The 14690-nt window shown below is 38.2% G+C and overlaps 1 protein-coding gene across 1 annotated transcript in view; it reads right to left on the bottom strand.

Moving 5' to 3' along the window:
* Positions 1–1866: 1866 nt before the first annotated feature.
* LOC137502171 (uncharacterized) overlaps positions 1867–14690 on the bottom strand; it is a 123055-nt gene continuing 110231 nt past the window's right edge. Inside the window, exon 3 of the mRNA XM_068229183.1 lies at positions 1867–7839. Coding sequence (XP_068085284.1) covers positions 7610–7839 — 230 coding nt within the window. The 3' untranslated portion in view covers positions 1867–7609. The remainder of the gene's footprint in view (positions 7840–14690) is intronic.

Below are 14690 nucleotides of genomic sequence, written 5' to 3'. Positions count from 1 at the left end.
AATCACGAATGAAGAGATAATCGAATTGGTGAGAGAAGATCGATTTGGCTAAAGTTAACGAGAAGAAGAGATAGAATGATAGAACACATCATAAGACACCCAGGACTTGTTCAGTTTTTTTGAAGGAAGTGTAGGTGGCAAGAAAGGAAGGGGTAGACCAAGGTATGAATATGACAAACAGATTAGAGCAGATGTAGGATGCAATAGTTACGTTGAAATGAAAAGGTTAGCACAGGATAGAGTGGCATGGAGAGCTACATCAAACCAGTCTACGGACTGATGACTCAAACAACAACAAGCCCTTACTTCCTATAAACGACATAAAATATCAATTGCCGAATACCACAGTTCGAAACACTCCTTAAATCTCTGAAAAATTGTCCAGTTTACAGTTCAGTGTGAGAACACACGTAGGGATGTCATTAAGTTCGGAAATGCATTGACAATAACAAAGTGCAGATCGTCTTTTCAATGTCCCGTAACGCTGTATCTGAGAATAAAAGAGTTCGAATTAAATGCACCTTGAATATTTTACAAGTCCACAACACGGATGAAATTTACAAGTCTCGTCTTACACAGAGATCGACTTAAATACACCTTGAAAATTTTACAAGTCCGCTACACGGCAGAAAATTTTAAGTCTCGCGTTATTATACGCCGAATTTTTCTAAGTCTTTCCGTACGGCACGACTTTCATTACTCGGACGGAACTCTTCGCATAGCGCGACACGACGATATCACCATCTCACATGGTCGAGTTGCATATTTCACTGGCTGTACTCGGCGGGCTGGCTTGCTGCTTGAAGCGAAGGAAATATGGTTTCGTTTCCACCTCGATATCTCTGAAACTATTGGATGGATTTCTTCGGCTACTTTCCTTTCTAAATACGAGCTTTCCGCTGGTGTACTTCGTATTTTTATGGCTTATGTCGTTTAGCAGATATTAAAAAGTTTCGAGATCATTCCAGATGGGTGGGTCTGCAGCACGTGTCACCCAGCCGGTCTCTTGCCCTGTGACGTCGTGCTCTCTCTCTCAGCTGAGTCTAGAATATTCGTTCGGCACGCTGTTTCCAAATGTTAGAACCTAGCAATTCCTTAATAAACTATGAATTATAGATATGATGTGCCAGGCCATAGGCATTCCTGGTACAGTGCCGAAGTTGTCAATATTTCACTTGGTTCCTCCTCTAATGTAATCCATCTATCACATGCCTATAACTAAGTTGGAAATTTAGCCTATCAGTACTCTGCATTATAAATTAATCTGGAACTTCCCCGCTATGGAAATATTTATGGAGAGCACTTTAAGTAGTAGGAAACACTGAATCCTGGCGCACTTATGAACGCGTTTCGAAATTTCACAATTTTGGGTATTTATTATAAGAATTTCGTATATTTTCTTAGATTTCATCCCACAAAAACACGAAAAAACCTAAAATCACTAGTTTTTCGACAATTTGCATCGAAGGTAAAAAAGTCGCAACATTTCATTCTGATCCACAAAAACCTACAATTTTTTCTACTCTGAGTCCCTGATTCGAGACCAACATCAACTTTTAACCATTCACGCATTATTTTGCGTATTTTTCTCGAAATTTCATATCTTTTCCAAAAGTCACCCATTTTAGTAAAAATGATGGAGATTAATAATTCTATAAAATTAAAAAAATCATCATATACGTATAATTTTCACCTTACTTCTCTTTCAACTACCCCAGTTTCACCTACCTCTATTTTTGCAGGTTTCTTTAAAAGTTCTAACAATTACAAGTGAATGAAAATTTCTAACAATATTCCAACTAGTTTTTCTACGTAATAAAGGGAACTTGAAAACAGAAATTCTATTGCAACAAATAAAAACTCCATTACAGATTTATTAGGTAATAAAACAAAACCAACCAACGAAAGATTTTGATTATGGCTACTTACAGTGAATTTAAATAACTCGAATCTTATTAATAATATTGGAGATATTAGTTACACAAATGGTGAACAAAAATTACAATAATTTAAACCAATTACAGAATCTTTTTTGGGATAATATTATGATTGATAAAATTACAGATTCTACCGATTGCAAAGGGAACAACCAAGGTGAATAAAAAACGGAAAATGTATTTTAAAAATTCATGCGTTTCCTTTAATAAGTAAGTTCCTTTAAGAAGTAAGTTTCCTAATCTTAATTTAGCAAGACATGGAGTTAAAGCAATACCATACTTATTAAATCCTAATACACAAGCAATTAAAGGTGTTGAACAGATTTTTAAAAAGGTATAGATATTATAAATAAAAATACTCGAATCCAGTTGTTATTCCAAATAGTATAGAAATATCAGATGTAAAAATAAATAAACTTTTAACCGAATTACTACACATTTTAAAAGAACTGAAAAAAGAACACTATCTTATATTTAGATATAACGCGAGATTTTTGAGGTATTTTTAACAAAGAAGAAGTGAGCAAATATTCAATAAATAATGTTAATTTTCGAAAGCAAGGAGAATATAAAGAAGATTGTAATGTAATAGTTAATAATAATAATTCTGTGGAAAAAATTGTCTAAATTGGTTAAATTCTAATTCTAGAGTAAAAATAAACAAGCATTTAAACAAGCCCAGGAGTTGACAAACAGCTTGGAAACCATATTATAGATTTTTAAAATTGTCCAGATAAAAGATTAAAATAAACTCTTTCTTCTTAGTTAGCTAATGAGAATGGAATAAGAAGATTGGAAGCAACAATTTATAATTATAATTATTTCCAACAAGAAAAAGATTTTAATTCAATACAAGATTCTTTAGAATTATCAGGAAACTCGAGGGAATATTTCCAAAACGCGCCATTTTATCCTGTTGCACTCGCTAAAATGTGGAAAAAATTAACGGATATTCTACAAAACAGTTGTCTTGTTTTCAACGATCTATTACAATAGATATGTATTGGGGTAACAAAAATACGAAAAAATTAACGGGGATACAATGTCGTTAACCAGAAAACTAAGAAGAAAGGGAAATAATAATTAATATTACACTCTTATGAATAAAGCATATGTATTAAGCCTTACACCAGCTCCCTAGTCCCATTAATACAATGTGTGTAGGCGCCATCTTGTTCCAAGTTCAGCTTGAGCCAGTCCCACGATCTCCTCAAATCGCCCAGTGCGGTCAGCAAATAAATACAACAAATGTGGAAGCACATATGACCATAACAGCACAACAAGAAGGAAAAATATAAATAAATATACCTTACCACGAACAGTGCAGGTGGTAACCAACCGTGCAACGTGGTTACTGTATTAAAACTTGATCAAGTACTCCAAGAACAACACAATACCATTTAAATAAATAACGAAATTGTATTTAGGAAAATAATTAAGTAAAATTTTAAACTGAACATCCTCAGAACAAACTAGTTTTTCAAAAGCAGTTAACGAGCGTGCGCAGGAATCGGCCAATACCCCTACAAGATTTAAGAAGAAAAAATGTTTAAGCTTACACCCCTGTATAACAATTTGCTCAAATTCACAGACCTTTAGAAGGTCTCTAACATTTTACAATAAATTAAAATTTTCTAGACTGGAGACTTTTCTCTCGAGGAGTTTTCACAAGCAAACAGCGAAAAGGCACAGGAAGGTGAGGACGACACCCAGGGTATCCCGCCAAAACGAAGCAAATCGCAACACCGAAACAATAATCATCACCAAGGCGCCAGGTCAGCGCCATAACTAGGATAACCCAATCATAAGACACGAGCACGACAATGCAAATAAAGTAAAAACAAAAGAAAAGCGGATAAGAAAGAAACTAAAAATGGACAAAATAAGGAAATAAATACTTCAAAACCCCAAAAGGAACAAGCAATGCTGCAATTACTAAAGTCCTTGTGAAAACTTCCTCGCTAGTTTACCTCACAGCAAAATTATCATTATTATTATTATTATTATTATTATTATTATTTGAATTTCAAATGCCCAGAATAATCGTAATGTAGTTAAGGTACTGCCGAATTATAACATAAAATTCATTAACTTTCAGAAAACCATTAACAGGTTGGAAACATGTTAGACGTAGCTTCTAGAGCGCCGTAAACATTAATGATTAAACGAAAGTCATTTCTCCGAAAAATTAAAAACACTGGTTTAGAACTTCTTGAACACCAAACGTAAATAAATCTTTTTAAAGCGAGATCAATTGCAGTTGAAGAGGCGAGGTTCCCAGTTCAAAACAACTCCCAGAGTAACAAATAATGCGGAACTTACAGTCTTGAAGTTTCAGATGAGATATCCAATGTAGGCGACCACGAGGCCATGTGATTATCACACTTTTCAAAGTATAATAAAATAAATTTTGGAGGATGTATCAGTTACCAAGATATTCCAGAAAAAACTCTCCAAGAAATGCCCCGGGAGGATAGTTCCTTCTATCCTTTGTCCATCGTGGTTCTTGAGTTCTCGACGAAGTGCGAGTTCAAAGCACAACCAACCTCCATCTTTCCCAGTCGGCGATCAACAACTCTCCTTTTATCAAGCCACGCTTAAATCGCCAGGGAAGATGCGTGCTCATACCGCGCCTAGAATAAGAGATTACACGGCAAGTTCATGACTGCTCCGAGACCGCGCAGAGGTGAACAGGCCCACAAACGTTGATAAAATAAATTTAGTCCATACCTTGGTGAAAGGTTCAGTTTCGCAAATTTCTAAGGTAGAGATACCAAGTCCAAAAGTATAATAAAGGAGGGGGTTTTCACTTTAATTTTGTCACAAGCTCTAAGACCCTGAGGTTGCTCCTATGAATAAAGCTTACACCATCTCTCTAGTCCTATTAGTGCAACGCGTAGCGTCTAATGTAGTGTAGGAAAGGGCAGCCTTTTAGATTGACGCCTGGCCAACGCAAGGTTAAGCATCCACTTTTAGCGCGGGTGTAGGGAAAGGCAACCCGTTAGGTTAACGCCTGGTCAGCGTAAGGTTAAGCCTGCACTTATAGCCAGGCTGAAGGGAAGGGTAGTCGGTTAGGTTAACGCCTGGTCAGCGTGAGGTTAAGAATGCACTTATAGCCAGGCTGAAGGGAAGGGTAGTGGGTTAGATTAACGCCTGGGCAGTATAAGGTCAAGCCTGCACTTTTATGCAGTTAGTCCGAGTATCGAACTTAAATTCTGTTAAGTTAAGCTTAAACTCTTATGTGGTTAGCCTGGGAGGTTAGGTTAGGTTAGGTTAACGCGTGGTCAGCATAACGCTAGACTTGCACTTTTATGCATTTAGCCCGGGTATTGAACTTTAAGTCTGTTAGGTTAAGCTTACACTCTTATGCGGTTAAGCCGGGTATTTGAGTCTCTTAGATTAAGCTTGTACTCTTAGGCTTCGAACTAAGGTCTGTACGATTAACGCCCTCAGGCCTGGGGTCGAACACAAGGTCTGTAAGGTTGAACTTAGATACGTAGCCAACATAAGGACATGTGAGGTTAAGAGCGCGCTCTTAGTCAGCCGCCCTACTTTTCAAGTGACGTTATGTGAGGTTAAGCATGCACTCTTAGTCGGCACATTCCGTGAGGTGGAGGCTGAACCCCTCAATTATAACTACTTCCGTCGTGACGAACGAGAGAGCAATTAATAGACAACAATTCACTGGCGCTGCAGTTGCATGCGAGCGCGCTGTTTGCCAAAAGCTAGCTTGTTAGGTGCTTCACTACTGGAGCTTCCCGATAAATTGGAGTGGTGGAGTATGTACTTCTCTGATGGAAAATGCCAGTCTTTGTGATTAAAGGGCAATGGCGTATCATTTCACACGTATGTTTCTTTGAAATTTATTTTCGTGCGTATCAAATAATATTTTGCATGACACTTGTCATATGAATTGGCCTACTTGCGCCGACTTCCCTTCCCATGCCCTCTGATGCGTGTGTTATTTCTTTCACTTAACTTTGAGGAATAAAATCAATGTTTCAGGAAAAAGCGATACCGTTTTTCTTTCACGGAATGGCCAAGCTGATTGTCAAGGTCACAACAAAACGCTGTTACTCTTCACGGGTGTAATGTAATGCCACTGATTGACTGGAACAGTGGTAGTGGTAGCCTCAGTTTTGAAGGGCGGTAAAACGTCCATTCAACACTCCATGTCGTACGATCTCTGGTGTCACATTTCGAGTTTACACTACAAAACTCAACCATATGACGAGCAAGCAGCTGGATGGTAGCCGCGGCGTTTCTTAATCCGTTACCCTCTACCGTCTCAAGTGAGGAGGGACAGGGGCCTTGTGGAGGGATAGACAAGGAAGAGGGATGGAAGCTGCCTGGCTTCAAGTTAGGTATTATCCCGGCATTTGCCTGGAGGAGAAGTGGGCACCCATGGAAAACCACTTCGGGGTCGTCGGAGGTGGGACCTGAACCACGTTCGAGCCCTCGTACTACTTTTCAAGTTTCGTGGCAGTGCTTTCGGGGGTGGCTCACCACTACACTACGTAGCGCTACGTTTTTAATTTTTTCTGCGTGTTTATAGTAGTAACAGTAATTGCCACTTTCCCTTCATGTGTAGAACCCCCATGCATACCTTACCAGATAAAAATAGATGTCGAACGCCATGTGAATATCTGAGTCCTTATTCCAAGCACAATAAAGTACTGTAAACGATTTTGGTTTTCTTCAGTTATATAATTTACTACTCTACTTTTCCATTTCATTTCAGTTGAAAGAAGTAATTTAGAACTTAAAATCTTAAAGCAAATCAACCATTTCAGGAAAAAGTAAATAAAAACCTTCATACAGACTGAAACCACAACCAGATAGCATACTTCCACATTTAATCTCGATTAATAAACAGATATTGGACTAGTTTCCCCCAAAATCCAAAATCTCGCTCATTCGCTTTGTAGGAGAGGGAATGTTTTCGGTCTTTGGAGAGAATTATGCAGTAATTTTGGGCATTTACACAAGATAGCGAAACATTCGTAGGACCTCCAATCTTAAAGTATTTTGACTAAAGGCTTAAAATGAACAGTAAATTGATTTTGTGTTACTTAATCACAACTGAATAGCGTACTCTTTTATGACGCGTTTCTCCTGTATTTATGCTTCTTGTGGGTTTACTTTCTGCTGGACAGAGGTATCGCACTCGCACATCTGGTACCAACTTGCAGCTGGCCTCACTGAAAGCGAGGTTAAAGTTTGTGGTAGGGGAAGTTCATACCGCTGTTATGTTGTGTTCAGTTGCATATCACCGCGCAAATCCGATAGAAACACACTAGATATCTTCCGGCTAGAGTTCGAATGGCCGCCTGGTTGTGACGTCACAAGATACATAGTTCCATTTAAAGCCAGCATGCGGGAAGAATTATGAAGCTCCGAACCGTTCACTACAGCATTTTTCATATTTTGCATCGAAGTGAAGCACATTGTCATCCCGGAGGCAAACACGAAAGGTCATGAACGTTACTAATATACAAGCGATACCGACACACGACTACACCCGGTGATCCGGTACGATACTAAAACAGATCCGCCCTTCTCGTGCAACTTTGGTTGAGGGCATTGTAACTGCGTCACTGTTTATTTCTCTGAACAAGTCTTAGATTTTATTGTCAAATAAATAAAATAGAATACAGAAAGTGATATGTACACTAGTAAGAGCCCTCCTTGTGCCGTCTCAGGTACAGCTGCCTCACGTACCACGAAGCCGCTCCCACCACGACAAGGAACACTGCTCCTATCGCCACGGCGACTGCAATGGCGCGCATTCTCCGGGAGCCAGGGACATGAACAAGCACCTTGTTGCTGGCCGCTTGGTGATCGTTGTGTGAGGTAGCTACCACTTGGAACACATAGCTGGCTCCTTCCTCCAGCAGTGGAACTGCAACATAGGAACATTTAAACTTTTAGTGTGTGTGGAATGTACAATATCTTGATTGGACGACGAGCTGTAATTTGCGATAGTCTACTGTCGACGTGCTTGGGAGCCGCTCCGTCTAGCCATTAAGACTTACCGCCCTAGTTACTTGCATTGTATCCACTGTGTGATAAGTTATTCAAGTAAGTGATTAGTACAGTGTAATGCAAACCCTGTGATGCACTATTATTTAATAATAGGGTGCCTGTAAGGATTATTAATGGACCTCTTCGTCGGTAAATTTTGAAAACTTCATATTTTAGTGAAGGTATCTCGTCTACCATGACCGTCTTGGCACAAGAAGTTCCCACTAATTCAAACAGTCATGTCCGACTGCTATACAGCAGTTAGTTCCTGTGGTATTGAGTGAAACATATTTCAAAATTTGGGTTCATCGGTTCAAATAATATTTGAAGTACCGTAGTTTAAAAGTGTTCCCCCCCAAATTCCAAAGTGATATTTGGTATGTACTTTGAAACAAGAACAAACCTGGTGTCTTCTCCGGTATCAAAACTGTTCTCCACTTTATTATTATTGTTAATATTTAAATTTGAGGTTCTCAACTGTGGTCTTCTTAACGTAATTTCCTTGCTTTATTATTATTATTATTATTATTATTATTATTATTATTATTATTATTATTATTATTATTATTATTATTATTATTATTATTATTATGTTTCTTGGTAGCTAACTCATTTTTTTCTACTGAATATTGAAGGTGCTATTGTACTTTTGGGGCTTCATTTTCTTTAACGTAATGCATTTATCCTGCTTCTCGTAACTGTTATTCTTGCTATTGTTGCAGTTGCATCACCTTATAACGGCTATGTCATTGTTGTGACAAGACAATGTGTATTGATAAGATTAGAGATGCGTTGCGTCACCGTTACGAGTTGTCATTGTCTCTCGAAAAGCGTTGTGGATTACGCCCTCTGCACACGGAGCTACTCATTAGAAACCTGACTGGTTTGTAACCGGGATCGCAAACTGGTTAGTAACTGAACAGTGACTCGGCTCCACACATGAAGCTACTGTACGGTGAGGGATTCTTCCTAATTAGCCATTTATAAATCGCTAGATCGCTTCTCAATTTTGCTATAATGTCAACAACTGACTTAAGTGACGAAGAAGACATGTTTGTGTTTCATTATTTCAGGAGAAAAAATAAAAGAAGGTATTGGGTTCACTCATATCTTGAAAAAGAGCACCCACTGCAGATTTTATTAGTCATAGCAGCAAAGGAGCTCGAACAAACGGATGCTAAATTTATTTCTTTTTATCGTATGACCAAAACGTTATATGGACTTGGTGCAGCTTATTGCGTCTGCCATTCGACAGCGAAATACAAATATGAGGGAATATGTGTGTGCTGAGGAAAGAGTGCTAATAACTCTCCGGTAAGAAGTGAACTTTATTTTTATAAAAAAAATTAAAAGCTTAGAAAATAATTCTAAAAGGGAAAAAATTAACATAATGCTTGTTCCATTTGCTCAGTATGAAGGTTCATAGGTTGCCAACTGCTTCAAAACATCCTCTTGAATCCTGTTTTGGTTCGTTCACACTGAAAACTCTGCGAGGTTAGGCTGAGAGCTTGATGTATGGATGAAAGGTCACCAGAAGAACGGGAGAAAGATGGAAGTGAAGTTCTGGATGCTGAGTTGCTAGAGAGGTGGGTAGATGGCAACATACATCGTCAATAGTTTCAAGGCATTTTAAATTCTCACTTGAATATCTGTCATTGACGCGAGATCTGGCAGTAAAAACAATTTCAGAGCCTCACTCCTTGGATTGCCACTTGTATCCTCATGTGTAGTCGTAGAAAGTTTCCCACTTTGGCTCAAAATATTCAATTAATGTGTTATCAAATGCATCGTTCCGTGCGACATGTTTCTTTACATGCTTTGATGCTGGCTCGGTGTGTCGTTCACTGGACGAGGTTTCACAGTTGGAGGAAGCGGCGGTGGTGGTGGTGGTTGTGACCCTGGAAATACAGAGTTTTGTTCAGTGACACTGTCATCCCCTTGGGCTACTTCAGGCAAGTTCCCCGAACTTACACAATGCCTTGATAAATGGAAGAGTGAACTGGATCGCGTCTGCCAAATAGTATAGCTTCTCGGACCAGGTTTCATGCGACGTACATATTCTTCCATCATTCATTACATTCAGACACTTAAACAAAAATTAATCCCTCAAAATTAAAATAGGGTACCCTAGGTGTACTTGAATGCAGAAATACATATAATAAATTATTAATACCTATACAATTATAATTTATGTAAAATAAGTACAGATGGCTAGTATTAGGATTTTTCAGGTATTTAGCAAATGGAGGAACGTTTATGCCTCTTTCACTATACTTCTGCAGAGGACAGAGTAAAGTTGGGTGCATTTTTAGAGGAGACTACAACAATCATATGGAACAGTTTGAATGAAGAATACTTGAGTGTACCGAATCATCAACAATGGAAAACTATTGCTCAACGATTTCAGTCATTGTGGAATCTTCCAAACTGTATAGGGGCATTCGACGGAAAAGACGTCAAAATTGAGAAATTGCCTAATACAGGTTCCACTAATTTTAATTACAAATCAGACAACTCGATTATCTTACTGGCTTCCGATGGTTAATTCACGACTATTGAAACTAGATTTGCTGGGAGAAACAGTGATGAAGGCATATTTCGTGTTTCCGCAATGAGAAACTGGATCACGCATGGGCTTGATATCCCTGCCCCTGACCATTAAGATACGACGAGAAAGGTTGTCCTTTTTCCTACTATTTTGCAGCAGATAGAGCATTCCCTTGATCACGTTTCCTGATGAGGTCCTATCCACAAAAGGTGTTAGGTAATGTGAAAAGAATCCTCAATTACACATTAAGCCAAGGAAGGAAAACTATTTACTGTGCTTTTGTAATGGCGGCTGAGAGGATTACAGTTTTAAGTGGCCCTATACAATGCAGAGATCCGGAAAAGGTAAACGACATAATTAAAGCTGCTTGTGTTCTCCAAAATTACGTCCGCAAACGCGAAGGTCTTGAGTACATACCAAGGAATTCCGCCGGTAATCAATATTCTGTAATACCAGCACAACATTTATCTATAAACGATAAGTCAACAGCTAGTGCACTAAGAAATTACTTAGCTACCCATTTTTTAGCTCAAAATGCATCTTTACCTTGGCAATGGGAAAATGTTTTTTTGAAGTTTGACTTCAGCCTATTCGCATGATATTGGTCATCGTTGATCGCCGATAGAGATATGCAAATTCCATTATACTCTTTCCTGGAACGCATTTCTGGTAGACCTGTAGGAGCCATACACTCCCCTATGTTAATTGTTTTATGTTGTTCATCATTAGGGCAGTCTTTTACAGTTTCCTTCAATCAATCACTACTGATCTGCATTTAGGGCAGTCGCCCAGGCGGCAGATTCCCTATCTACTAGCCTTTTCTTAAATGATCGCAAAGAAATTGGAAAATTATTGAACATTTCCCTCTTTTGTCGGAAATCACCCAGAACAAATCGAGCTGCTTTTCTTTGGATTTTTCCCAGTTCTAGAATCAAGTAACCCTGGTGAGGGCCCCATATATTGGAACCATACTCCAGTTGGGGTCTTACCGGAGACTTATATGCCCTCTCCTTTACATCCTTACTACAACCCCCAAATACCCTCATAACCATGTGCAGAGATCTGTACCCTTTATTAACAATCATATTTATGTGATTACCCCAATGAAGGTCTTTTCTTATATTAACACCTAGGTACTTACAATGATCCCCAAAAGGAACTTTCACCCCATCAACGCAGTAATTAAAACTGAGAGGACTTTTCCTATTTGTGAAACTCACAACCTGACTTTTAACCCCGTTTATCATCATACCATTGCCCACCGTCGATCTCACATCACTATCGAGGTCACCCTGCAGCCACTCACAATCTTGTAACTTATTTATTAGTCTGTACAGAATAACATCATCTGCAAACAGCCTTATCTCTGACTCCACTTCTTTACACATATCATTGATATACGTAAAGGTCCAATAATACTGCCTTGAGGATTTCCCTTCTTAATTATTACAGGGTCAGATAAAGCTTCGCCTACTCTAATTCTCTGAGTTCTATATTCTAGAAACATAGCCACTCATTGAGTCACTATTTTTGCTAGTCCAATAGCACTCATTTTTGCCAGTAGTCTTTCATGATCTGCCATATCAAATGCCTTAGATAAATCAATCGCAATACAGTCCATTTGGCCTCCTGAATCCAAGATATCTGCTATATCTTGCTGAAATCCTACAAGCTGAGCTTCAGTGGAATAACCTTTCCTAAACCCAAACTGCCTTCTGTCAAACCAGTTATTAATTTCGCAAACATGTCTAATATAATCAGAAAGAATGTCTTCCCAACGCTTACATGCAATGCATGTCAAACTGACTGGGCTGTAATTTTCAGCTTCATGTCTATCACCCTTTCCTTTATACACAGGGGCTACTATAGCAACTCTGCATTCATTTGGTATAGCTCCTTCAACCAAGCAATAATCAAACAAGTACTTCAGATATGGTACTCTATCCCAACCCATTGCCTTTAGTATATCCCCAGAAATCTTATCAATTCCAGCTGCTTTTCTAGTTTTCAACATTTGTATCTTACTGTAAATGTCATTGTCATCATAGGTAAATGTTAATACTTCTTTAGTATTACTCACCTCCCCTATCTGGACATTACCCTTGTAACCAACAATCTTTACATACTGCTGACTGAATACTTCTGCCTTTTGAAGATCCTCGCTTTATCAAGGATATGCCAGAACATAATCTTCAAAAAAAGGACAAAACATTTTAATCTATAAATGGACATATTATTGCTAATTAAGGATGGGAATGTTACATCTACAGCAGATTTTTAATAAATTTTAAGGAAGTCTTATGCCTAGTATTGCATCAAAATTTTGCTGAGTTCAACTTGGTATTATATAGTTAAAATTTCTAACTATTTAGTGACAGTATTCTGTGTTATGTCTTTTCTATCCTGTATCATTTATTCATTTACCATTATTATTATTATTATTATTATTATTATTATTATTATTATTATTATTATTATTATTATTCATTAATAAAGAGTTGAAATTACTCAATATTTTCATTATGTGGACTATCGGTATTATCTCCTTTCAGAAGACTTTTACATGTACGTCGCGGACTTTTCAAGTCTCCTCTTCGCCTTCTGCCATTTATGGTTCTTTTAAATTTGTTTGTTGTAATGTTTCACCTTCCCTTCTGTTTAGTTTTCCTTGAGTGACCTCTAAAAAGGAGTCGTAATTATTATGCACTTCATTCTTCTGATAGAAATTTTGTCTACTGAAAGGGCTACCAAGCTTTTCTAACTTTAGTTCTTGAGAGCTCTCAACTGGTATAGTCATAGGCCTATGACCATCGATTTAAAGGATTTTTAAACTAAGAACTGCAGCTCGTGTGTAAAAATTTTTAAAAGGTATTAAAGGAATTGTGATTAAGTCATCAAGTAGCACATTTTAAAGTTTTGTAATTGGAACCTAAGATGTACCCGGTACGTTTCAACTATAATATTGGAATATCCTTTTTTTTAAGATTTCGATGCATGAATTAATTTCTTTTAACGCTTTTATTAATTTATTTACTTTAATTTCGTTTTTTATTTAATGAAATTATTTATGGGCATTATTCTCCTTTTTAAATATTCTTAATTTATTACATGTTTAAGTAATTTAAACTATTTATGGTGTCTCGTGGTGTTTCCAGTGAATTGTTCTATCCTATTCACCTGGATCCACCTTCTGTTGAGTTCTTTTTAACCTTGGTTTTGCCCAGATTCAATCGCTTCTCGGTCTTGTGACTTGTATTTTGGTGGAGGCCTACCCTAAGTAGTTGGCGTGATTTCGCGCTGGGACGGCCTCTTGTCTCTCCTGTGGTAGGAAGTACTGGCAATCGAGACTGAGTGTTTGCGGTGTTGTGCCGTCATTTGTTTCGTGGTCCTTGTGACGTCACATTACGTATAGTTCGATTTCCCAAGACCATTTTAGTTTTATCTAGAAGCTAGGAGGAAGAGCGGCATTTAAAATTAAAACTATTTCACTAAAACAGTGAATAATACGTATTGAAAGGGTGGACTGAAAGAAGTGATGTGCTCGAACACTCTGAACGCATGGTTTCTTAAGATGGCGGCATGTTTTTGGTGGTAAGAGTGCAGTGCATTACTCTTTTCAGATAATCCTCTAGGAAAAGATGATTCTTTACGAAAAGCTGTTCGTGACTGAAAACTTAACTGTGGTGCAGGTCGGCCATGGTAGCCTGTAGCTGATGGGCCACTGCGGTGCTTGGCACTGACCCTAAGTGAGGACATCGAACTGAACCAGGAAATAGCAGTAACTGCTTGCTAAGCGTACATAGAAGCTACATAAACCTCAACGTCTGACTTCAGGGAAATAAAGAACGGTTCCCGGACATGGTTATGGTGGCTGCCGTCTTTACAGTTACCAGTCATGCCCCCAGTGTCTTAGTAAATAATACTAAATGTAAATATTTAAATACAATTCTATCACTTTTTGACTTGGACACGGGCAGTATTATGCGACCTTGCCGGCTGCAAAATATCCACGCATTGCTTGAAAGCCTTGGCCCGACTATCGTACGTGTCAGCGAGACGAGGTTGTCCAGCAAAACTGTGTAACAAAATCGCGATTTTTTAAAGTGAGACTTAAAGATTGCATTTCAGTTGCAAATCTCTATTTTCACAGGAAATGAATCACAGTTCAAAATACACAAGAA

The sequence above is a fragment of the Anabrus simplex genome, chromosome 9 (genome assembly GCF_040414725.1).
Source record: "Anabrus simplex isolate iqAnaSimp1 chromosome 9, ASM4041472v1, whole genome shotgun sequence".
Taxonomy (NCBI): domain Eukaryota; kingdom Metazoa; phylum Arthropoda; class Insecta; order Orthoptera; family Tettigoniidae; genus Anabrus; species Anabrus simplex.
This window is presented reverse-complemented; position numbering and strand designations above follow the sequence as displayed.